This window comes from Lissotriton helveticus, chromosome 9 (genome assembly GCF_964261635.1).
Source record: "Lissotriton helveticus chromosome 9, aLisHel1.1, whole genome shotgun sequence".
NCBI lineage: Eukaryota > Metazoa > Chordata > Amphibia > Caudata > Salamandridae > Lissotriton > Lissotriton helveticus.
In genome coordinates this window covers 918,960,302-918,985,219 of record NC_136070.1, presented here as the reverse complement: position 1 = coordinate 918,985,219, position 24,918 = coordinate 918,960,302, and the positions used below count along the sequence as shown (strand labels likewise).

The 24,918-nt window shown below is 43.4% G+C and overlaps 1 protein-coding gene across 2 annotated transcripts in view; it reads right to left on the bottom strand.

Moving 5' to 3' along the window:
* The window catches only part of LOC144781997 (calpain-1 catalytic subunit-like), a 383,987-nt gene that overhangs the window by 293,172 nt on the left and 65,897 nt on the right, over window positions 1-24,918 (bottom strand). For both annotated transcript variants that reach the window (XM_078661096.1, XM_078661095.1), the window contains exon 2: window positions 10,316-10,385. In XM_078661096.1, the coding sequence (XP_078517222.1) occupies window positions 10,316-10,349 (34 nt within the window). In that variant the 5' untranslated portion in view covers window positions 10,350-10,385. The remainder of the gene's footprint in view (window positions 1-10,315; window positions 10,386-24,918) is intronic.

The window sequence follows — 24,918 nt, the reverse complement described above, 5'->3', positions numbered from 1 at the left end:
ATTTGCATATGGCCATGTCTGAACTGGGGTGTCTTGGTGAGCAAAATAACGATGGATTCAACCCAGATCTGTGACTGGGGGTGAATGTTTTGCCATTGTGTAACATTTCGTCCATCATCTTGTGTGTTTCACTGTATCAAAGGCACAGAGAACTCCAGAAGGATAAGAAAGCATAATGGACCTTTCTCAAAAATGTGAAGGACCTCGTAGACTATTTTTACAGAAGTGGTTACTATGCTACAATTTGCCCTGAAGGCAGGCTTTAGAACGTTTAATATGTCATTTTCCTAAGTGAAGAGGTTTAGTAGGGATTTACTGTAACTTTCTCAGTCTTTGGTCAGAAATGATAGAGGGTATATTGTACAAAGGTTATCGAGCCCTTCAGGATCTGCTCCATACTTTATTTTAGAATGGAGGGACTTTTTTCAATTTTTCGGTCATTTATGTACTGATCCTGAGCCAAAGACCAGTTAATAAGGTCCACCCATAATGAAGACACTGACTCTCTGATCTCTTTGAGTAAAGCAAATTTGATGGGATCAGAGAAGCGTGATGAGGGTGATGGCCAGGAGACGTTGTTAATCAGGTTGTCTTTGGTGATTTCTCTAATTGATCTCCAGCTGGCTTTAGTTTTTTGGATTGGTTTGTGTTCTTGTGTTGAAGTTAAAGAGTTTGATCTTTTTAACCTTCTCAATTAAATAATTAGAGAACTTATCATCTTTCTCTTTCAAGGCGTTGGTATTCACCAATTTAGGTGATTCAGTCGAGAGATTTACAATTATTTTGTTTTTTGTCTTGGTATGTTTAAATCTTTATGAAGGATGATTTTGCCTCAAAAATGTGTTTCTTGTACATATTGCTTTCAATTTGGAGTTGAGACTGGGTCAATGAGGTCAGAATGTGGCATCAACTTCATGGAGCGGCTCTGAAAGTTTTCCTTTTTTTTTACATTCCTTTGAGAAACAGAAGGGAGACGTTATGATTTTTTTTTTTTTTTAGGTTTTTGGTACTAATTCATATAAGTATTCCCACCATGGATTTCTATGTTTTTGTTTGTAAAAGCTTGACTTATAGGGGGATGTTTTGGAGTGTGCAAGCTATTTCAGAGTATAAGGAGACTTTGATAATACTTCTTGGTTTTCTGACCCAGTGTTCAGCTCTTTTTGATTGGCCAGAGATTGTAATTTTTGTAGAATGTAGTGAAAAAAGGATAAGTGAGGGATCTGAGCAGTCCACTGGTATTAAGGTGTCAAGCTTCCGCTGCTCTTCTCTTGCATTAAGAGGTCCCACAACACTGCTGGGCCTCCCCGGGCCCGCCGCTCCTTGCCTGATTGTCGAGCAGGTGGGGGCAGCTCCCGCCCTGGTGGTGTCTCCTGAAGACGTCGTTGAGGCCTGAATGGGCTAGAACCCAGCCCTGTGGCCCTGCTGCTCGCAAACCCCGCACCTCCGCCGACCTTCGACTGGACAGACCTGTGGACTCGGCTGGGTGCTTGGACACCGTTGAGGGCCTTATCTGGCAGCCCTGGAAACAGCTGCTGGTTCTCGTACTGACATCCGAGAGACAAGCAATCACAAGATCAGGGGTAAGGGAGGGATTGGCTGAGAGGCTACTCAGCAGGCACCCTACCCCCCTACAAGTGCTATCTGGGACTTAGGTTGGGGCCTGGGACCCGGCATGCCTGACTACATTGGGGTGCGCATGCTGCTTCTGCTCCTCAGCTGAGGCCTCCCCTCTCCTTGCTGTTAGAGACCTCTGCGTGAACAGGTCCTGAGGGCTGCTGTAGCTGGCTAGGGAGACTCGCTGTGGGGCATCCTGTGAGAAGTTGGCCTGATATGTGATGTCCACTATTCTAGTGGGCACCCTGTATCAGTCCAAACAACCCGTATGATGATGGTTGTAAAGTCAACCTTATAGACCAGCTATCCTAGTGGTAGCATCGACAAAGCAGTCTTAGGCTAAAACTTCAGAGAGCATGTGAAGCCAGCTGTTTTACCATATGTAACCCCTTGAATACCAAATGAAAGGACATCACACAGGTTATATATAAAATATATATGTATTTATTATAAACACAAGCCCTCTGAACTCTTTATGAGGTCAGAGGCTAAAGCACATAACAAGTTACTCAATTATCATACAATTGGTTGCACAATATACAGTAGGGCCCTAGCGGCACCTAAAACCATATACTAAAATAGTGGTATAAGTGGTATAATAGTGGTCATGAACAAAGGATATGCCTAGGGCCTAGGGAATTGCTGGGGCTACGCTGTACTAACAAGAGGTAGGGAGCAGGAGGCCCACGGGATGCGTGTGCAGTGTCTTTACACACCCGCGAGTTACCATAGAGTTATAATGGGAACGAAAGAAATGGAAACTAGCTCTTTTAGGTCACTTCCAGATGGACTAGGAGAAAGCTACTGAAAACTAGGACACTAGGATAGTTAATACCCACAGGAGCACCAGAGTACTCGGGTTACCTCACCCACAGGAGGCGGGTGCATAGGTGTCAAAGTGTGTCGGGTTTCGTCGCTGAATCCTATGGAGCCTTGAAGAAAGATGCTGCAGGCGACCAGGAGAGAAGCGTCCGGTTGGATCCCAGGGCGGATCGAGGATGAAGAGTACCTGAAAGCAGAGGGGACAGAGTCTGGGTCACTAGCCAGTGACCAGGAAGGAACCAGGAAGGAACCAGGCGATGTCGCAAAGCAATCAGGTGATGTTGTGAAGCTTGGCTCTACAGCCACGTGGACCAGGAGGCGTCGACGATGACCAGGAGCTGGATACGGACTGTCCCACAAAGGATCTCGCTGTTGGCGGCGGCGGCTTCCGGATTGGAGTCAACAGGCCTTGGCAAATGCAACCCACACAGGAATCGAATATTCGCTTAGGTTTAGACCAGCAAGGTCTATGGGGCTTCTCCTTTGCAGGGAAGCACGGGCCCACCTGGAGCAACCAAGCAGGTGGTGTAGATTCAAAGGTTCGTCGCCACAGAGGCCACTAGCCAACGGGCAAGTGACCGGACAGACGCGTTAAGCAGGAAAATGCAGAAGGGCCCCACGCAGAACTCGTGGAGTGTGGAGGGCTGATCTTCAGTGCAGATGATGCTCGGGGCTGGGGCTTCTCAATCCTCAATGCACAACTTCGAGGGTGCCTCACAAGCTGCACAAGTAGCAAGGAGCAGGCTTTTCAAGTTGGCCAGTCCCACGTCTCTCGTCGCCTCCACGGGTCTCAGCTTTGCAGGGACTGTAGATTGGGGTTAGAGAAGTCTGGAAGTCTGGCTCTCGTCGGACTCTGTGCTCGGGCTCTGGCAGGAGCGTCGACAAAGTAAACCGCTGATCGCTGGATGGTGCCTGTTTGCACAGGGTGGTCACAGATCGTCGAAGGTCCAGAGTTTCGTTTCAAGTTTCAGTTCAGGATAAATCTAAAGTCTCTAGACTCAGCTCCTACCTATATACTAATCTGGTGGGCTGGATTACCTGCTAGGTCCCTCCTATGGGTGGGACCGGGGAAGGGGGTAGTTACACCCCTTTTCCTTTGTCCAGTTTCGCGCCAGAGCTGGGGCTGGAGTGCCCCAGCAACTGGTTTGAACCGGGCTATGCATGGGACACCTTGTGTGCCCCAGGCAGTGTCTCATTTCATTCAGCCCTCCCTGCCCCAATACACTATGGGCTGTCTGGGGTGGTGCTAGCACCTCCCAAGACAGGAAACCTATTGTCCAAGCCTCCCTCGCTGGAAGGACTCCCAGCAGCAGGAGGTCAGACTTGTGTCTGTGGCAGCAGCATCCATTTTGTGATGCTGAGGCTCTGGTTAACTTTAACCGGGATTAACAGGAACAACATGTCTTCTCCCTCTAGAAGGGTGGAATGCTACCCCCGTCGCCAGAACTGGCGAGGGGGTAGTATTCCAAAGCGTATGACACCTTACACGACATGTTTTGATAAAGCCAAACCAAATTTAGCAATAACCGCGAGGATTATAATGCACTTAAGAGTATATGGTATGGCTATATCATAGAACAGCTATAAGGACATGGTTCCGAAAGCTGCAGACAGGCTCAGCTCATGCTAGAGCCTCATCTCACATAAAACCAAGCACACTGCCTTCAGGATTGTTAAAGCCTGCCATAGGAGTGACTTATAGGTGTATATGTGTCTATATATAATGGTAGGTATAGGAATACTATACCTAAGCAAGGGGTGATTACACGACCTTGCCCCAGCTGAGTGATCAGCCAGTTGTGTCAGTTTGGTTGGCCAGCCAGGGGTGGCAAACAATATGCTGCAGCCCCTGGTAGGCCTTGGGCGCACCTATGCCCTGGGTACCTATGGTACACTGTACAGGGACTCACAAGAGTGACCCATTTCCCAATTGGTGATGTACCTAAAGTACATGGTATGAATTTAGAGAGAGAACAGCTGGGCTGTGGGTCTGATTAGCAGGCCCACAGCCACATTAAAGTCGAAAACCAGTGAAGCAAAAAGCAAAAAGTAGGGTGACCATAGAAAAGCAGACCCTACTCTCCTACACATCCCCCTCATGCCCATACTGAGACTTACAGTTACCTGACTGGGCCCTCCCTGATCTTGCAGCCGCTGGGCCCAATGAGCTGGAGGAGGCTTTCTTACCCCCGGGTCACCTGTCCTGTATCGATGCACATGCCGCAGCGACCGCTGGGGCCCCATGGAGGCCCCTCATGTCCTGAGTGAGGGGTTCTATGACTGGCAACACTGAACAGGGACATCGCTGCCTACCCCCGGTCCTCTCTACTCCCTCAGGGACCCCTACGGTACTGATGCTGCTCTACGTCTGGGTCTGGCTGGCCTGATTGTCCCTGTGGCATTACCCTCCCCAGCCTGTCTACCATCTACACACCAAGTGCCATATGTTTGAAGCTGTTTTGTGATCGCAAACACTGTGAATCGCAAAACAACGGTGTTTGCTATTGCAAAACAGAATGTTCCTATGTAGGAAAGGGTTCCGGTGCGCAAAAAAGGTAATTGCAAATTTAGCGATTACCAATTTTGCAAGGCATGGAACCTGCGAATAAATGTGCAACTCGCAATCAGCGCCACGTCATTTGCGATATTCGCTAATAACGTGCTTGCTAATTGCGAATTCGCAAAGTGAGATGCAGGAAAAAAAATCACAAATTGCGATTTTGCAAAATTCGCTATTTGGCACATCGCAATTACCACCAACTCTGAGCAGGTAGTAACCAGGTGCAACCTATTTAAACAGGCCCACAATGCCACAGGGGTTTTCCACAATGGCTGGGATGCATGTGATAGCCAGGAAGCTGCGAATCAGAGCTGCTGCACAGAGAAGGAGATGTCAGGAAAGGACCTTCAGAGCGCGCATCACCCTGTTCCAGCGGACTGTGGAGGAGATCCATGTGAACTACAGGCTGGATGCAGGCAGCATCCTCGACTTAATAGAGGAGCTCAAACCCATACTAGAACACCCCACATGCAGGACACACACCACTCCCACCCATATACAGGTCCTGTGCTCACTGCACCTACTGGCATCAGGGAGTTTTCAGGGGGTGATAGCCACAGCAGGAGGGGTCTCTCAGAGTGCACTGTCATGCTTCTTCCACGCTTTCCTTGATGCAATGGTACAGAGGTTGCATCACCACATCAAATTCCTCAGCACACAAAAGGCACTAGATCAGACCAAGCAGGAGTTCTACCAGATAGCCCAATTCCCCCACGTAATTGGCTGCATAGATGGGACCTATGTCGCTATCTACCCCCCCCCCCAGAATTAGTATGTGAACCGCAAATCCTATCATTCCCTGAACATACAGGTAGTGTGCCATGCCAAGCATGTCAATCACTGATATTGTTGCTAAATACCCGGGCAGCACACACAACTTATTCATTTTTCGCCACAGTGGAATTAACCGATGACTCACAGATGGGGTGAGAGCTACCTGCTAGGTAAATGCATGGCTTTCAAACACAATCAGTAAAGGTCAGAAGTGGCAGGACAGTGATTAACCTGATTCTACACCCTGCAGGCAACAGTGCGTATGCTGTACTTAACTACATCCTGACTCCGTACCTGAATCCAGCCACTGCTGGGGAGTTGAGGAATAACAGCACCCACAGAGCCACCATCTGTGCCATTGAGAGAATATTTGGAATCCTTAAGAGCCGTTTCCGCTGCCTACATTAGAATGGAGAAGCGCTACAGTACAGCCCAGAGACATGCTGCAAAATCATGGTCACATGTACCATGCTACACAACATCGCCACCAAGAAAGGCACCCCAGTGGAGCTCACAGATTCCGACTCATCACATGAGGAGGGGCCAGCTCCACGATGCAGACCAGCGGGTGGTGTTGGTGCGGCTGCCGGCCGCCAGAGATGATATAAGATCACAGAGAACTATTTCTAGGTGAGTAATGATGACACAATGCTACAGATTGGAGCAAAACTGTGTTTTTCATTTCCTTGGGTGCAGGAACATATCCGTCACACAGCCTTACGTGCACATAATGTGAGTCCCAATTGCTTGCACATGTTAAACACACAGTGCAAGTATGTTGCTCAGACATAAGTCAAGATGCAATGTGTTGCCTCACCCATTGCCATGTGCCACTCATGACACCTCATCTCCTGCGGGCACGGCCTGTTACCCCTTGCTCAGGATGCCCGCTGCCCTCCCTGGAGTCCTTGGCTGTTCTCCCCTGCCGCGCACTCCGCCGTCTGAGCTGGGGAATAGGTGGAGTGATGCTGCTCCTGCTGGACTGGCCCTCACTATCCAGTGAGCTCAGGGGTCCTGTGCCACCTGTGGCAGCTGCCCGCAGCTGGTCCATGGCATGTGTGACCTGCAACAGGCCCTTGGCCACATCCTGCCAGCAGTGAGCCATTTCATGCTGCATACTGACACTGCGACGTGCCAGCAGTGACGTGGCAGTGGACAGGCGGTTCACAGCTCTGGTGTAAATGTCCAGCCGGCTGTGGAGACGTTGTCTCTCCCTGCGCCTGGCTGCCTGGTCTCTCCTCATCTCTGTGCACAGTCCTTCTAGTGCACTTGTCATGCCCATGAAACCATCCCTCATCTGGGTCATGTTGTTGTTATGTGCGGCAAACTGGCGCTGAATTGACTTTAAAGCCTTTGCTTGCATGTTGCCTTCAAGCCCTGCAAACACTGTGTCTTCGCCTACGGCAGCTGAGCTGGTGGACAGCCGTGCCCTGCGCCTGGATGAAATTCCTGAAATAGGACGGACAGGAGACTGTGCTGTGTGCTGTGCTTCACGCTGGCCCTGGACTGACTGAGCTTCTCCACTTGTGTCCTGTGGACCTGCCTCCAGCAGTGGGAGTGGCGGCACTATGAGGCGCTGTCTGCATGTCACAGGGATTGCTGGTCTGCCTTCCTCATGCTCCTCTTGCCCTGACTGGTCTTCAGTGTGGGATGCATCCTCCCCTTCTGCAAGTGATTTCTGTGTTTCAGGTGGTGCTGTGAATGTAAATGCACACATAAAATTGGTGTCCTTCCTCGCATTGGTTATGCAACACAGTTTTTTAATTTTGAATTGCATGAGTACTATCTGTCTGTTTTATGCCTTTCCTGAATTACTCATCCTGATTCTACCTTGCTGGGTCTCACTGCTCCACTGTTTGGTGCATGTGACTACATCTCCCATAATGCATTGCTGGGTGTACTTGTTAACATGTAATAGAGTTGCATTCATGTTTAGTGCCTGGGTCTTTCCCGAGTGTGTGAGTGATGTGGTGATGTATCGGGGGAGTAATAGCTTGCTTCTTACCTTGTCTGGTGTTTGGGGATTCGGAGCTGTCCAGGTCAGCCACACCACTGACACTCTCCGGCTGAAGGGTACCCTCCACCAACTCCTCAAGAGGCGTAGAATCAATTGCAGTGGATGTTTCCCCACCAGTCTTATTTGCCTCAGCCAACCTTGTTTCCACCTTTTCCTTTGATCTTTGGCGCATATCGTACCACCTTCTGAGGAAGTCCTCAACGGTGCGGTGGGTCATGCCAATGGCATTCACCTTCTCCTGTATTTCACTCCAGATTTTCCTTTTGCGTGCCTCTGGCTTCCGGAATAGGCGCTCATGGCGGACTGTCATTTCCTGTATGAGCACCTCCAGCGCTCTCTCACTGAACTTTTGTTTCCTTTTTCTGACATTCTCCTCCTGCTGCTTCTCCTTCTCCCAGTTGCAGTGCAAAAATCTCTGACTCTCCTCCCAGCCTCTCACTCAGCTGCTGGCAATTAGGTGCAGCATGGGCAATAATACTTCCTGGTTGGGATGTCATCAAGCTGCACCTGAATTGCTGATTCTCAGATTTGCGATTTCGCAAATAAGGAATCGCAAATTAGGTATTTGCATTAGTAATCTGCACACTTTTATCGCTGAAATTTTGCGATCTTTTATTTACATCGGGTTTTGCGATTCTCAAAATGCAATTCGCTAAAAATTGCATTTTGAGAATCGAAAAATCCTATTTTGATACCTATGGCCCCAGAACACATAAGAGGATTTTGGCTCCCACTCTGTATACCGGGCACTACTCCCCTGGACCTGCCACGTACCAGGGCAGGAAGAGATACCCCGTCCACCCCGGTCAAAGACAACCCTGTGGCCTCTCTGTGGCTCAAATATAACCCTCTCCCAGCAGCCAACACAGACCCCGTAGGGGCGATGGCCACCGGCGACCCTGCGCCAGCTCCTCTAATGCAGGCCTACATGACCGGCTTTCTACAAGAGATCAAAACAGAAATCGGGTCCCATAAAACTGAATTTAAAGACTGCCTTCACAAGCTCTGGCATGGGAATTCCTATTGTGGAGATTCCGCCTTGAGCGCGGAGACTCCCCACGAATGCAGGGCCTCCGCCACAAGTGTGTGTCTCTTTGTGAATCAGGCCCAAAGTTTGTTTAGTGGAATCAGTGCATGCCAGTCTTTTTCTTCACTGAGGCAATGCAAAAACCTTTTCAGTTTTTTAATGCTCAAGCCATGGACTCTCAAACACTCACTCACAAGATAATGGTGATTCAGAGCGCCACACTCAAGGACAGCAAGAGAAACATGTGGGGCAACGTGGAGGGCATACTAGCACCATTATCTGTCTACGTGCTCCATCTAGCCAATCTTATTGAGTTATAACAATTAAAATTCCAGATGTAGACGATATCCAGATTAGCTTTTGACTGGGAACAGGTCTAGTAATCAAGATATAATCTCTCAGTGCATTGAATATCTTTATTATTGGATGAGGGAAAGCTGTCTGCACCTAAAAGATCTGTAAATCAGACGTCGTGACTGTGGGCAAGGCCGCTAACAACATCCACCCTTTCTTTTGGTCATAGACATTCCTACATCGTCCGATTCCAAATGAAAGGGACAGGGATCTAGATATCATACCTGACAATTAAAGGTCAAACAGGTAGTCAGTTGTTGAACCACAAGTTAGCAGTCCTGTCCAAGAAGAACCCATCCCCACTCAACCCAAAGCATAGTGCAGATCCTTCAAGACTACTGATTCTTTTGGCCCGTGAATATTGAAACATAGAGTGAACACTCTCCTCCTGAAACCTCCAACTGGAAATTGAAGAGTCTACAAAATCAGATTGTGAGAATGTACTTAAACCCCAGGAAATGTAAACACCTCTTATCAGCCATGAAAGCCCTCCACTGATTACCAGTGGAGCAGAAAATAAAATGAAAGTGACATTGTACCCTTTACAAAGCCTGTTGGTGAGACAAGCCAAAATACTTATCCAAGCAGGTCATTTGTACACCCCAACTGGAGACCATCATTCTACCTAAGTCCACCTTATCTACCAGAGAAGGCGAAGAAGGAGGAGATGTTACACCAGAACTTTAACTGCGCTGATCAAGCTCGATATGGTACTTGGGCTTTGAATCAGCCTTCTGTCCATCAAGAAGGATCTTCACCCTCTACCTACCCAAGCTCTAGAGAAGAATTTGTCTGTTAGTTCTGCCTGCCCAGATCACCCCTTCTTTCATCTGAATCGGACAGGACCTTTTGATTCAAAAGGCACTGCACCTACCTCTAGTTGGACAATCTGTAGACCAACTTCCCTCAGGCCTCCATCACCCACCTTCCTGTGTGATAACTCCCTTATGTCTGGAGATTGGAGTCTAGCGCTGAAAACATTTTACCATATGCTGACTGGCATCTTCTCAACAACAGCCTCTGTGTTTAAATACTACTAACTTGCACAACCGATTGCACATGTTTAGTGCTTGGAAGCAGTCCTAAGGTTGCAGGCATCTCAATACCAAACACTGTAAATAAATCTCTACAGATATTTTCTTACCTAAAATCCCCTGGCACACGTCCGTGCGACTCATGTCCTGGGAAACAAACTGAGGCAGTTGACAGATTTCCTTTAAAAGAAAAGAAAGGAGATGTATATATAGTGAGGTCAAGACTCATTGCTGAACAGTAGACACTAAAAGACATAGGTAACTACATCTGAGTAACTGTGAGTCTGAAAATCGTAATATGTCAAATATTGGTCATCTAAGAACATTGGAGCACCTGAATGACTTCACACTGTCAGATTTAGAACTTCAGCAAATTAGTTTCATGCTTCAAGCAGCCAACTGGGATTTCACATGATCAGTTGGAGTCTTGAAAGCCCTTTCACTCATTTTGCAAATATTAGGAAAACTGTAATGCAAGTAAAAGAGGCATTTCCCTCCATTAGAAACAATCATATTAAGATGGAGGTTGCACTCTCCTAAAACATACCCAGCTCATTAGTAACCCTAATGATCAGCAGTGTCTCTGTCCTCTTTATTGCCTTATTACATCTACCGCTTGCATCATTCATAATTAGGTACCATAAGCATGTGAGACAATAATCAGCCATCCTTTTGGTTCATCAGACATTAATCCAATATTGTCTGTGCTAAGGTGGGCATGAATACTGACATGCATCCTACATTTTGTTTTGCTGCATTTTGTTATTTTTTATTTTATTCATCAAAACCTTCTGAAATCTTTTAATAAAAGTCTTCACCGCAGAAGTTCATCTATCTCTCCACCTTGAAAATGGTGCTCAGTCAAAATATCTATTTTTTAATATCGTAGGGAAAGAATATCGATGTCAAGAATATCGGTGACCAGAATATCGACCTTCAGGTAAGTAATATTGTTTTTTTATATCGAAGTAAGTAATATCTAAGTAAGTAATATCTAAGTAAGTAATATCGTTAGCAAAAATATCGTTGTTAATAATATCGATATTTATATTAGTGTTATGTATTTTAGTATGTATTTTATATGCATGTTTAACATTTTTTTGCAATATATTTTTATTATTGTTAAATATATGTATTAAATGTTTAGAAATTAGTAAAAAAAATGAAGTAAATTTTTGCGTTTTAGTATCAGAGTGGGTTGTGGGTTTATAGGGGAATAGGGTGGGAAGTAATTTAATTATAATTAATTAATTAGTTTTTATTCATTGTTATTGATTACTAATGTATTGTTAATGAATTATTTATTGGTAATTACGTTTTATTAATTGATTATTTTATAATCATATTAATTATAATTAATGTATTATTAGTTTTTATTTATTGGTATTGTAAATTACTTTATTGTAAACGTATTATTAATTTTTATTAATTGATAATTCAATTAATTGTATTATTTTTTTGTGTAGCGGGTTGTGGGTTCAAACGGGAATAGGGTGTCAAGTAATTTATTATAAATAAGTAATTATTAATTGGTATTGATTATTATTTTTTGGTTAATTTTTCATTGGTAATTCATTTGTATTAATTGATAATTACATTAATTGTGTTATTTTCTATGTGTAGCAGGTTGTGTGTTTATGGGGGAATAGGGTGGGAAATAATTTAATGTTATTTAGGTGAATATTAATTTATTATTTTTGGTCTTTATTATTCATTTTTTGTTAATTAATTATTATGTTATTTATTTTACACAGATTATTTAATATGTTAATTTAACCCTTATGCAATCCTACATTTTCACACACTGTTACACTCACTGAAGTTGGAATAGTAATTGTAACCCCTACGCCATCCAACACTTTCCCTATTGTTGCACTCACTGGAGTGGGAATAGTAATTTTTACCCCCACGCTATCCAACACTTTCCCTACTGTTGCACTCACAGGAGTGGGAATAGTAATTTTAACCCCTACGCTATCCAACACTTTCCCTACTGTTGCACTCCCTGGAGTGAGAATAGTAATTTTAACCCCTATGCTATCCAACACGTTCCCCACTGTTGCTCTCACTGGAGTGGGATTAGTAATTTTAACCCCTACGCTATTTAACACTTTCCCTACTGTTGCACTCACTGGAGTGTGAATAGTAATTTTTACACCTACACTCTCCAACACGTTCCCTACTGTTGCACTCTCTGGAGTGTGAATAGTAATTTTAAACCCTACACTATCCAATACTTTCCCCACTGTTGCAGTCCCTCGAGTGGGAATAGTCATTTTTACCCTTATGCTATCCAACACTTTCTCTACTGTTGCACTCACTGGAGTAGGAATAGTAATTTTTACCCCTACGCTGTCCAACCCTTTCCCTACTGTTGCACTGTTTGGAGTTGGAATAGTATTTTTTATCCTTTCGCTATTGAATATTTTTTATATTATTTTAGTTAATGTAGTAAATAATACATTTTAAAAAGTTTTAAAAGAATTTTTTTTAATTTGTTATATTCTATTTATTTAATTTTTATTTCTATTATTGTTTTGTTTCTAGCTGTATTTATAATTTATAAGATATTTTTAAACAATTTATAAGTTATTAAAATAATTATTAAAACATATTAAGTATATATTATATATTACATATACATGTTTCATTTATTTTTACAGTATATTTATTACTTATAATTTTTAAGCATTTTTAAATATTTTTAACTATGTTTATTTTAATTATTTGTATTATTTACTTTATTTCACACTATTTTTTAAACTTAAATAAAAAACTATATTTTAACAACGATATTTTTGACATCGATATTTTTCGGGGATATTTTTGTACTTACCATAATGTAGATAGGATGTTGATATTTCTGACTTTAAAAATTCTTGCGTCGATATTTCTGTAGGTCGATATTCCGACCTTCCATATTCTGTCAGTGATTCCTTGAAAATATGTATTTTTTTGTTATTATTTTCTGTTGAAGTTTTACATTTGACAAAACACAAAACTACCCCATCACACTTGCTGTATAATAAAGAATTATTGACTTACCGATCAACAATCTAGAAATTGACATACGTGTGAGATTGATTTAGAAAGCTGTGAATTTTATACCACTGGAGGTTGAATAACGCAATTAGCATGTAAAAGAGTTAAGGTTATATGTCTCCTCCCTATTTTGATATTCTGTGATAACTTAAATGTTATCTAATAGTTGTTTTTCTGTTTGTGGAGTCATTCTTACTTTGAGAAAATAAAGATTTTTTTAAAGTGGAAAGGTAACTTCTAATTCCTCAATTATTAGTGCCTCATTAAATTCTGACTCTCGTGCAAACAGGAGCTTTATTTGCATTTGCAATGCAGTATTTTCTGCACTTTTTCATCTGTTAAAACTAGAAACAAATAGACCTAGACGATAGTTTTGTGGTAAATGTGGCATATCCCAAATTTGGCAATGTTTTCTATGTTTGCAGAATCTTCTGTGCAGAATCTTCTGTGATTTGGTTAAAAGGATAACTTCAGAGTTGATGAACTCTTGGTCTATGAAGTTAATTGTTTAATCTGTGCAGCAAATAAACTGGAAGCCACATCGGAACTCTAATTTATTAGGTAAAACTGCTGGCATCATCTCGGACCCCCGTGACTTCCAGGGGCGGCTCTTCCACTAGGAACTTTCAGTTATTACCGTTTTATGTTTGGTTGCAGGCAGCGGGTGGGCGGGGCTGCTCTGCGAGCAGGGGAGGAGTAGTGTGCTCACTGCTGCCCTGAGTGCGCAAAGACTGTTTGGTCAGCCCTCTGGGGCCGCCCAAACCAGCCGTGCGCACTCTGCCCTTCTCCAATGTAGGCTGCAATGCAGCCTACATGGAGAACATGGCCTCCCCTGGCCGGGCGCCGTCCAGACCAATCACAACGCCGCTTGAAGGGTTGTGACTGGCGTAGGGGAGGGACCAGGCTGCCTGCTTCCTGTTCCTGCCACAGACAGTAGAACAGGAGCCGAGAAGACACGAGACCTAGCCGGCGGAAAGGTACATTTAAATTACTTTATTTATTACAATTATTAAATTAAACCCCCCTGCGTGACCTCCTCAGTGCCCACCCCCAAACCCGCGAACCATGCCGGCCGCTACTGATGACTCCCCGCCTCCACACATTTTACCCAAAAACGGAATTTAACTATATATATATATATATATATATATATATATATATATATATATATATATATATATACTTAAATATATATAATATACATATGCTCTGGGAGGCATGCTGTATTCGAGTATGGACTTGAAGTGCAACCCACTCTCCGCCCATATTTTTCATTGGCTAGTGTCATTGTCCATTGTAAATGCTGGCTTCTGATTTGTTAATAGGCTTGTTAGTCCCTCCTTAGTACTGCCTTGCCTTCATTTGTAACCTCCGATGAGGACAGGTCCTTTTAATTCTGTTGTTACACGGTATGTCTTATTTAGTCTGTAAGCACTATTTTCTTTAACGAGTTTCTCCTACTGCAGGCACAATATGCTTTCCTGCAACATTCAGCACGCCATGGGCGCGTTCACTTTCTAACCAGCCCGGGACAATGGCGGCCGCTTTTTTTAAATGAACTAGGTCTCCTATTTTCAAGAGTTTGAGCTATTGCCAAAATGACATTGCCTTGTATTTATGTGATGATTATCAAAACAGATAAATAAAAGGCATTTTCATTTACAATGCCAATAGCTTGAACTCTCGCAAATGCGAGACCTATTGAATTACAAATGCTTGTGCTTATTTTTTACTGGATAGAACAGCAAAACACCGGTGGTGCCGGTAGAAAAACAGTCAGGTAGCGATTCTAGTTAGGGGAGAGCTAGAGATGAAGGTAGGTGCCTGGAGATGTAGAGGGGGTGTGGCAAAGAGAGTGTTGTGGTAGTAAAGACGAGGTGAAGTACAGGGAGAGACATGAGTCAGAAAGGTAGTTAAGGCAGGGAGGGTGTGCCTAAGGGTTTCAGAGCAGGTGACAAAACGAGTCAGTGAAAGGGGCAGATAGAGGGGTGAGGTGGAGATAAAATTATGGATTTAGTGATTGGAGAGAGAGAGAGGTGACATTCAACAATATAGTGGGACAGAGAGACACGAAGTAGAGGAAGGGAATGAGACAGGGAGATGCCCAGAGAGAGAGGTACAGAAGACAGCAGGAGTAAAATAAAGGGAAAACGCGAATTAGAGAGGGGTAAAGAGGAGTAAGCAGACAAGAGAGCGAGAGGGTTGATATAGCAAGGCTTACGTGGGGGTAGAGGTAGAGAAGTAGGTAGAAAACAACTGACTAGTGAGGTAGGAATACAGCGAGAGAAGCTGCCGCAAAGCTGGCAGAAAAGTAGGGAGACAGAGAAAGAGACACCGGGGACAGAGAAAGGGACGAGAGGTATAGAAAAAATAATCTTATGACTAGATCAATAACTTTATCTGTGGGGACCCTGGTCAGTTACCCACTTCGTCTACTGAGATCCCTGCTATATTGTCCTAGCCCGGGGGGAGGAGCCTGGCACAGACTGGCGAAGCCTTCCAGGAATGTCAGTTTCACCAGCACATAATGCCTGGCCCGGGGCACGCAGATCTGTTCACAAAACACACAAAGGGTTTTATTGACGAGGTCCAGTGTTTGCTTTCTGGGGCGGGGATGCGCTGTCGTCATCGCGGTCCCCTGCGTGGTTTGAAGACTCAGCAGCCTGCCTTACACAACTTGTAAACAAAGGGATGAATTGGAACAAAAGACACACCCAAGCCTGTTCCTCAGGCTCACCACCCTGGACAATGAATTGTCCAGGAACACGATAACACAGTGACAGAACGACAATGGCTGGAAGAGCGCACGTCTCAGAAGGGGGTGGGGTGCTGTCAGTAGCTTAGCCGATGTGTCATTAGCCCTAGTTTAAGGATGACAACGGCCCCCTGGCTGCTATTTGATAACATACAGCAATAATCTGGGTTCAGCGGTTCCCCAGGCTTTGTGTTACTACACTTGCTGCACCAATGGAAGTTACTTCCCTCAGTGTAGTGTGCAAATTCATATTTTATATTTCTCCTTTCGAAAGCATTGTCTTTCGATGTGCAGTATGTATCCCGGGTAGGGTGCTTTGGAGCAAGTTTAACTCGACTGACCATCTTGTGCAGAGTTCTGCTATTCGTTACCTTGCTTTTCCGAATATAGATGTGGGCCTAAAAGTTAAAGAATGCCAAAATAGAGCAGGATAAGCAAAACTCCCCACAAGCAGGCAACCCACAGTTTAGTAGTAGGCAATGTGACACACAGCAGGGCTCAGGCTAGAAACACACATAACACTGAAACCTCTAACTAACTGCAAGAGTGCAATGACCGGCATGCTCAGCTGTGCGCTGTATAAATAAAAATAACATAACATAACATAACATCTTCATCGCCCAATCCACCAACCAATCACTCAAAGGAGAATGCCCGCATCAATTCCCACCAGACATTTTAAACATTTAAGCATTTAGGCATTTGATTCATCCTACCAGGCTGCAAAAAGCAAAGAACCAGCATTAATCCATCCAACAACAGTTTTAATTCATTACTGGACTACTTATTGCTCAGTCTATCATGTTCTCTAAACAATATCTCCCCCCAAAGCTGGAAAACCCATTACAGACCTCAAATCCAGCGTCAAATGGTTCACCAGCGAATTCGCAGAGCTAAAAGGAGGCAAGTTGTTGTTTAGGATACAGTGTCTCTGTTTTCGTGTGTGGATATGTGTGAATGGGGCCAGTAAGAAGGGCTTTTATCTTTGTATTGATTCTATATAAGATTTTTTAAATGAATTACCAATATTGTTTTTTGTCAATAGGGTTAATTTTCCTCTGTCTACTTAAAACACATGCAGAGGGTGTTTAGTCTCTTTCAGAGTTGTGGAAGTCACCCATCCTAGGGCAGAGTGGTGTAGAGAGCAGTGACATAGAGTAGAGTGGTACAGATTAGAGTAGAGTGGTGTAGAGTGCAGTGATGTAGAGTGCAATGGTGCAGAGTGGAGTAGCATGCAGTGGCTTAGAGTGCAGTGGCACAGAGTAGAATGTTGCAGACTACAGTGTAATGGCATTGAGTGCAGTGGTGCAGAGTAGTTGGCATAGAGTGCAGTGGCATAGAGTGGATTGGTTTTAAGTAAAGTGGTGTAGAGTGCACTGGCACAGAGTGCAGTGGTATAGTGTAGAGAGCTGCAGACCGTAGTGGCATAGAGTAGAATGGAATAGGGCAGAGTGGTGCAGTGTAGATTGCAGTGGTGTAGAGTGAAGTAGAGTAGAGTGTTGCAGAGTATAGTGCTGTACAATTTAGTGGCGCAGAGTAGATTGGCATAGACTGCAGTGATGTAGAGTGTATTGGTTTTGAGTTAAGTTGTATGAAGTGCATTGGTGTAAAATGCAGTGGTGCAGAGTGCAATGGCATAGAAAAGAGTGGCATAGAGTAGAATGGTGCAGAGTAGAGCAGAATGGAGTGGCGCAGGGTAGATTGCAGTGGCATAGAGTGGAATGACGCAGAGTGGAATAGAGTGATTTAGAGTGCAGCAGCATAGAGTAGATTGTTTCAGAGTACAGTGAGGTGGCATAGAGTGCAGTGGCATATAGTAGAATGTTGTAGATACAGTATCATATAGTGAAGTTGTGCAGAGTAGATTAGAGTGGCTTAGATTGGATTGGTGTGGAGTACAGAGGCGTAGAGTGGAGAGATGCAGAGTAGGGTGGCATATATTAGAGTGGTGCAGAGTAAGTAGATTGGCATAGAGTTCAGTGGCGGAGAGTGCAGTGTTGCATATCAGAGTGACATGTAGTAGAATGGTGCAGGGTAGAGGGCAGTGGCGGGAGTGATGCAAAGTAGAGTGGTGTACAGTGTAGTGGCATAGACTGCATTGGCGAAGAGTGTCATAGAGTAGAGTGGTGCAGAGTAGAGTACAATGGCTTAGAGTGCAGTGGCATAGATTAGAGTGGTGTAGAGCTCAGTGACAGAGTGTGCAGTGTTACAGAATAGACTGTTGTGGAGTGCAGTGGTGTATAGTAGAGTGGTAGAGAGCAGTGGCATAGAGTAGAGTGCAGTGGCATAGAGTGGGGTGGCATAGATGGCAGTGGTGTAGAGTGCAGTGGCGTAGAGTGTTGCAGAGTAGAGAATAGTGGCACAGTGCAGTGGTACAGAGTAGATTGGCCACAGAGTGCAGTGGGGTACAGCAGTGTTTTTTAGAGTCTACTGTGCATTACTCCACTCTATGTCATTTTACTCTACTCTGAAAAAAACTACTCTACACCACTGCACTCTGTGCCACTCTACTCTGACACTGAAATCTAAGCTGCTTCACTCCCCTCTGCGCTCTGTTACTGCACTGGTGTAGTGTTTTTTTCAGAGTAGAGTGAAATGGCATAGAGTGGAGTGGTGCTTAGTAGAGTGCAGTGGATAGTCTGTAGTGGCAAAGAGTACAGTGGTGCAGAGTAGAATAGAGTGGTGTGAAGTGGATTGGCATAGAGTGCACTGGCATAGAGTGGAGTGGTGTAGGATGCAATGTTGCAGAGTAAAGTGGCATAGAGTGCAGTGGCGTAGAGCGGAGTGGCGTGGAGTGGAGTGGTGTAAAGTGGAGTGGAGCAGAGTGCATTGGCATGGAGTAGAGTGGTGCAGAGTAGAGTAGAGAGGGATAGAGTGATGTGGCGTAAAGTGGAGTGGTGCAGAATAGACTGCAGTGACGCAGTGTGGAATGGCGTAGTGTGGAGTGGTGCAGAGTAGAGTGCAGTGGTGTGGAGCGGAGCAGAGTATAGTGGAGTGGGGTAAAGTTGAGTATGCCTGGCGTGGTAGTGCATTGCCATTATAGAAAACACATTTTCAATTTAAATGACCTTCACATATGCAAAGACATGCAGTTTTACTGATATAAGTATACAGCCTTGTATTAATATATTTGTTTCCACCACACTTCAGAATTATCGAAAGATGTGTTTGATTTGTGCTTAGCCAATCAATAATATCGTACAGACTTCCTGCACACCCACAGTAGCCAGCATGACTGTCACATAAATCCTCACTTTGAAGTTAGAGAAAGAAAAGTAAACACTAAGCTCCCTTGGAAGACAGAGCCTGATTTTTGACCTCTGTGTTTGAATGCACAGCAAATGTGACAAGATAAGAACATAATTTAAAAAACCTGTTTGCAGAAAACGAGCACTCAGAAGGATACAGTAAATAGGGTTTGGGGCACGGAAGGGACAAACTCAATCTGACCAGCCTAAAGCAAATAAAGCCAGCAAAAAGAAAGCAAGGAATTGTGAGTTACAAACCACAAAGCCAATGGCCAGCAATGGGCGGAATGCATCCAGCAGCAGTCAGTGGGTTGCTACTTCTCCTTTCAGACCCAGTCTCTACATTGACATCAGTGCCAGACGAGCGATGAGCCACATCTTGGAAAAGCGAATAATCATGCATAATGAACTACCCGGGATGCTGGGTAGTCACCATGTGTCCTTTGCTGGTCACAACATGAAAGGACTCAGCTTGAAGGGAGCATCAGATTTTCATTTTCTAGATTGAGTGAAAGTAACATCTTACGCATGTCAATGCTTGTTCTGCATAGGCCGCCATTTTCCTTTTGCGATCCTACAATTTATACAGGTGTATTACTCAGTACTTGACCTTCTGTTGGTCCATTGAGGTGACTTTGTTTGTCATGGCTGTCCTGAACATCAAGGTTGGGGGGCTCTCACGAGTGCTTGAGTGAGGGGTCGAACGATAAACTCAAAGTAGAATTCAAGACAGTTTTATGGTCAAGCTTTTCCCACACAGCACACGGGACAGCTTTCTTAAGGGTACTCATGAACTGTTCAACATGACCAATAGCCTGTGGCCAAAGAGGTGTGCTTTTCTGATGCTTCACATTAAGATGACTGAGAAAGCCTCTACATTCTCGACTGTTAAAAGGTGGTGGGCCTTTGTCATATTATAAGATCGCAGGAACACCCCATGTCGCAAAGATCCCGTTTAATCTCTCAATTACTCTTTCTTGAGTGAGAGAGGAGAGATCTTCTATCATTAGAAAACAGGAGTATTCATCAACAATCACCATTAGGTGATATCCATTGTCAAGAGGACCGATGAAGTCAACAGCAATTCTTTCCCATCTATGCTTTGGCAACTCTGACATGTTTAAGGTATGCTGAGTGGATGAAAGACAGTTGCATAGATCACAGGCCTTCAATTCTTTTTCAACACTCTCATCGCGATGAGGAAACCAAACTCAATCTTGGAGAGCTCCTTTTGTGGCAACGATTCCACAATGTCCTTCATGGGTCAATTCAACTATCTGTTGTCACAGGCTCTCCGGAATAACAATTCTCGGAACACTCAGGATAATGCCTTCTTGATTAAAGGACAGTTCATCTTTGACATTTTTAAATGTCTGGTACTCACTGTCACTGGTAAGAGGTCAAGTGTGCTGGTTCCAAGACTGATGCGTAATAATGTCTTTTAGTTTTAACATGTCACTATCTTGACTCGTGACAGTGACAATTTGTTCTAGTGAACTGGCAGCTGGTGTGTGTGATTTTAAAATAAAATGTATGTAGGCTTCAGTCGTCTTGGAATGGGTACCATGACACCGTAGAGGTACTCGTGAGAAGTAGTCCGCAGGGTTTTGATCTTTCCCTGGGCGGTGCACGATTGTGTTGTTGCATTCATGTAATCATAGACCCCAATGTTCAATGTGAGGAAGCACCTTGCCTTTGGATTGCCAAAGAGGGTCAACAATACTTGATGATCTGGCATAAGAGTGAAAGTCTTTCCATATAAGAATACGTGGAAATGTTCACAAGCCCACACCACTGCTAAAAAAAAATTCTCAGGTTGTGAATAAGCATGTTCAGTTTGTGACAAACTTCTGCTTGCATATGCCACAATATGTCTTCGCTGGGTATGGGCTCCCAAGCAGCAAGGCCAAACCCTGCCTTATATATATCACAAAAAAGATGCCAGTGCTGCTAATCTCAATTCATAAATTATTTATCTTACTCACACACGAATAGAACACTATGTGAGAGGTGTTTGATTTTTTGAATCAATCTTTTAGATTTGTATTTTATTTCAAATTTTCATTTTTTAATTTAGTTTTTGCACATTTAAATATTTCGACAAAACATTTCAAAACGCATCACAAAAAACAAACATTTAGTAAATGTTTGTTTTTTGTGATGTGTTTTGAAAAGTTTTGTCGAAATATTTAAATGTGCAAAAACTAAATGAAAAAATGAAAATTTGAAATAAAATGCAAATCTAAAAGATTGATTAAAAAAATCAAACACCTCTCACATAGTGTTCTATTCGTGTGTAAGATAAATAATTTATGAATTGAGATTGGCAGCACTGGCATCTTTTTTGTGATATATACAATATATCTTCGAGCATTTGGGTGTATGGTGTGCTGTGCAGAAAATAGCGCCTCACCCAACGGGGCTAGCGTCAACAACAACCTCGGTATGAAGCTTTGGATCAAAGTATGCCATTTTGGTAGTGTTCTTTATTTTTTTCTCCCTCTCTTCAGACACCTCTTCCTTACTCTGGAGCCCTATTCAAGTATTTTTTCTTTTCCGCCGCCACCACTAGTATTCTTGCGCTTTGTGTATTGATACTCGTGTTGATGACCCTATACTCCACGGTCACATTCTTACGGCAGTCTCCCTCTTCTAGGTTACTCAGTCTCCACTGTCCAGCATTAGCACTTTCGGTCTCTCTCTCTCTCGCAGTGTTATACCCTCCGCATCCCGGTCACTCTCTTCGCTTGTCATCAATCTAGTGCAATATGTAAAAGTCTCTCCTCCTTAATTCCTTGTACATGATTTCGCCGCCTAAGTGTGTTTGAGCTTAGGATTAATGTGTTTTGTCAACAAGTACATTTACCCTGGTATGTCACTTTCACACCAGTAATCACCACATGTCAGGATCATGTCACTTCATTGCCACAATGTTCTCTCCCTCACACAGTCACAAATTTGATACCATGTCACCTGTACGGTCATCCATTCACACTCTTGCTTAGGATTTTCACATGTTAATGGTGATTTTGTCCCACATGACTCATTAGTCATGGTTTTCTTGGTTTGGCACCGACCAACTCGATAAGTGTGCATTATTTTATTCAATGTTTTGTATCTCCCCCAGCCCTGAAGAAGTCACGGGATACCTCCATTGTGTGACAAAACACGTGTTGGCTAGTTGTTTTACGTTGTTACATCATTAAAAACATTTAATCATCACACTGGTGTAGACCGCAGATATTGTTACAATACGAGACTCTTCTAACCAGAATTTTATCTTAATTACGTGTGCCCGGGACAGTGTTCTCATTATTGGCGTGTGTCTTTTGACTCGCACATTTAGGGGGGTTACAGGGTATTTCCCCCGACCTGGCAGCACTGTGCATACACTGAGCATAGTAAACACGACGCAAACTAGCCTGAGCGCCAATCTTCCTGTAGTTACTAAAAACCCTACACCGACATAGCAGCGTTCTCAACAGCTTGTTTTATTTTCTTGAAGCTTGGCTTTCATTCATGTGACCAGTGAAATGAAGCATTAGTTTTCATTAAGTCTCTTATCCGAGCACTTACAGTGGCAAACTTTTGTATATATCTAGACTAGTAGCTGCTAAGGAAGGAACGTAACATGGAAACATCTTGTGGGGGATTGGCAGTTCACAACGCCTATACTTTAGCTTGATCTGGTGTTATACCCCCACCAGAAAAGATATGGCAGGCCTAGAAAAATGATAAAAATGTTACTAGATCTGCAGGTCTAGTGACTTAAATAATGTACTTGACCGATTTGTAATGCTCTGGACCCATAAACTGGTTTCAAATGATGTGATCATGGGCAAATATTTTAATTAATTGAGCCACCATTTTCTTCATGGTCACATATGAGAGCACCTTCAAATGTGCGGGTTCAGCATGTCTGCTGTACAAAAAAATATTTTGTTTGATTTAATAGACTAAACTTATTTCCATATATAATACAAATATAGCCACAGGATACACATGACCCCTGACTTGCCTCTTATTCATTAACAGCATTGTCATCAGGATGGGGGCAGGAATGTTTCTCAAAACATGTATAAAAACGATCACTTTTAATACTTACATAATTAAAGCATGAAGTGGTAGCACACTGTCATTTGTAATCAGCAGATTTTACATTGATAAAATTATATGGTGTACAAATAATAATGTTTGAATATAGAGTTTCTGCAAATATGTCTCATTTGCAAGTAAAGGGTTCTGGTTTGTTTTGCTCCTATTTAACTCTTTGTTTGCATCACACTTCTTAATTGCTTTTGTAATTCCTGATATCTTTTTGAAATATTTGTAATATTATTTAACAGGCTACCTATTTAAATGTTATGTGTTAGAGAAAAATAATTAACATCTTCAGCCAGCTCACATGTCAAAAACCTCTAACTCTAGTAAGAGGGAGAAAAATAAACTCAATTTTCCAAGCAGCAGTTAGTAAAAGAACAAACTGACTTTTGACCTCTTTCCTTGAACAGACAGCAAATGTGTCAAGATAAAAACAAGATTTAATGGCATCTTTATTGCTCATTCACTTTCTGAATGAACAGAACACCTGTTCCTTTCCAGCCTAAATTTACTCACCAGATGGGACTAGTAGGGGGTAAAAATAGCTCAAAATGAGTAGATTTTTGGAGGCCCACTCACATTTCTCAGCATTCAAAAGTTAAACCTGCATCAGCCAAACAACACACTTGTGTGATAGCTTTATCATGCTTCTTCGGTGTCGCTCCAACACACAATATGTCTTATCAAAAATTAAAAGCATTCATGACAGGCTGTATGATACATCAAATGATATCTTGAAAAAGCTGTGCAGCTGACGACACACCGAAATGGAGGGGCATATTTACAGAAATAGTGGCTGCCCTGTGTAATAGGAAAAGAGCAGGAATGTGCTGTATTTATCCAATATGTTGCATTCCTGTCCTTTCCCCTTGTGTTGGTGCCGTTTTGGTGGCCTAGCGCCAATGCAGGCACCCTTGCATCATGGTGCAAGGGTGCCTGCTTTGTAGGCAGGATTGTTTTTGTGCCGGAAGGGGCACCTTCCTGCACAAAAACAATCCATAGAGGGATTTTCCTCTTTCTATGCAGCACACATAAAAAGTGGAAAAATTAAGATATTTCTCCTCATTACACCTCACTTGGGGAGGCATTTTTGGCACATTACCAGGTTTACTTGGTTTGGTAAATCTAGGAATGAGTCAAAAGCCATGGGATTTGCGTGGGAATACCCACCAAAACACCCTGGGAACGCGGCTCTGGCGCAGAGTAATGCAGCACAGCGATTTTCACTGCGTTGCATTACTTCATATTTTTTAAGCTATTCAAAATCACGTGGCTTCATAAATATTACTCAGAGGTTTGCGTCGTAGATGTACCATGTTGCAAGGTGCAAACATGACGCAAAGACCCCATAAATATGCCCTTTAGTGTTTTATAACAAACAGACCAATGTGTGAAGAAAAGTTAGTAGTGTACCTGCATTCTCTTTGAGTTCCAACTGATGATATCCTTTATTCAAATCAAGGCAAGAGAAGATCTTCACAGCATTCAATTGTGTTATCATGTCAGCAATGTGCAGACCTGGATGTTGTCCTCTTTCATTTGCCTTGTCTGCTTGACACATATCAAC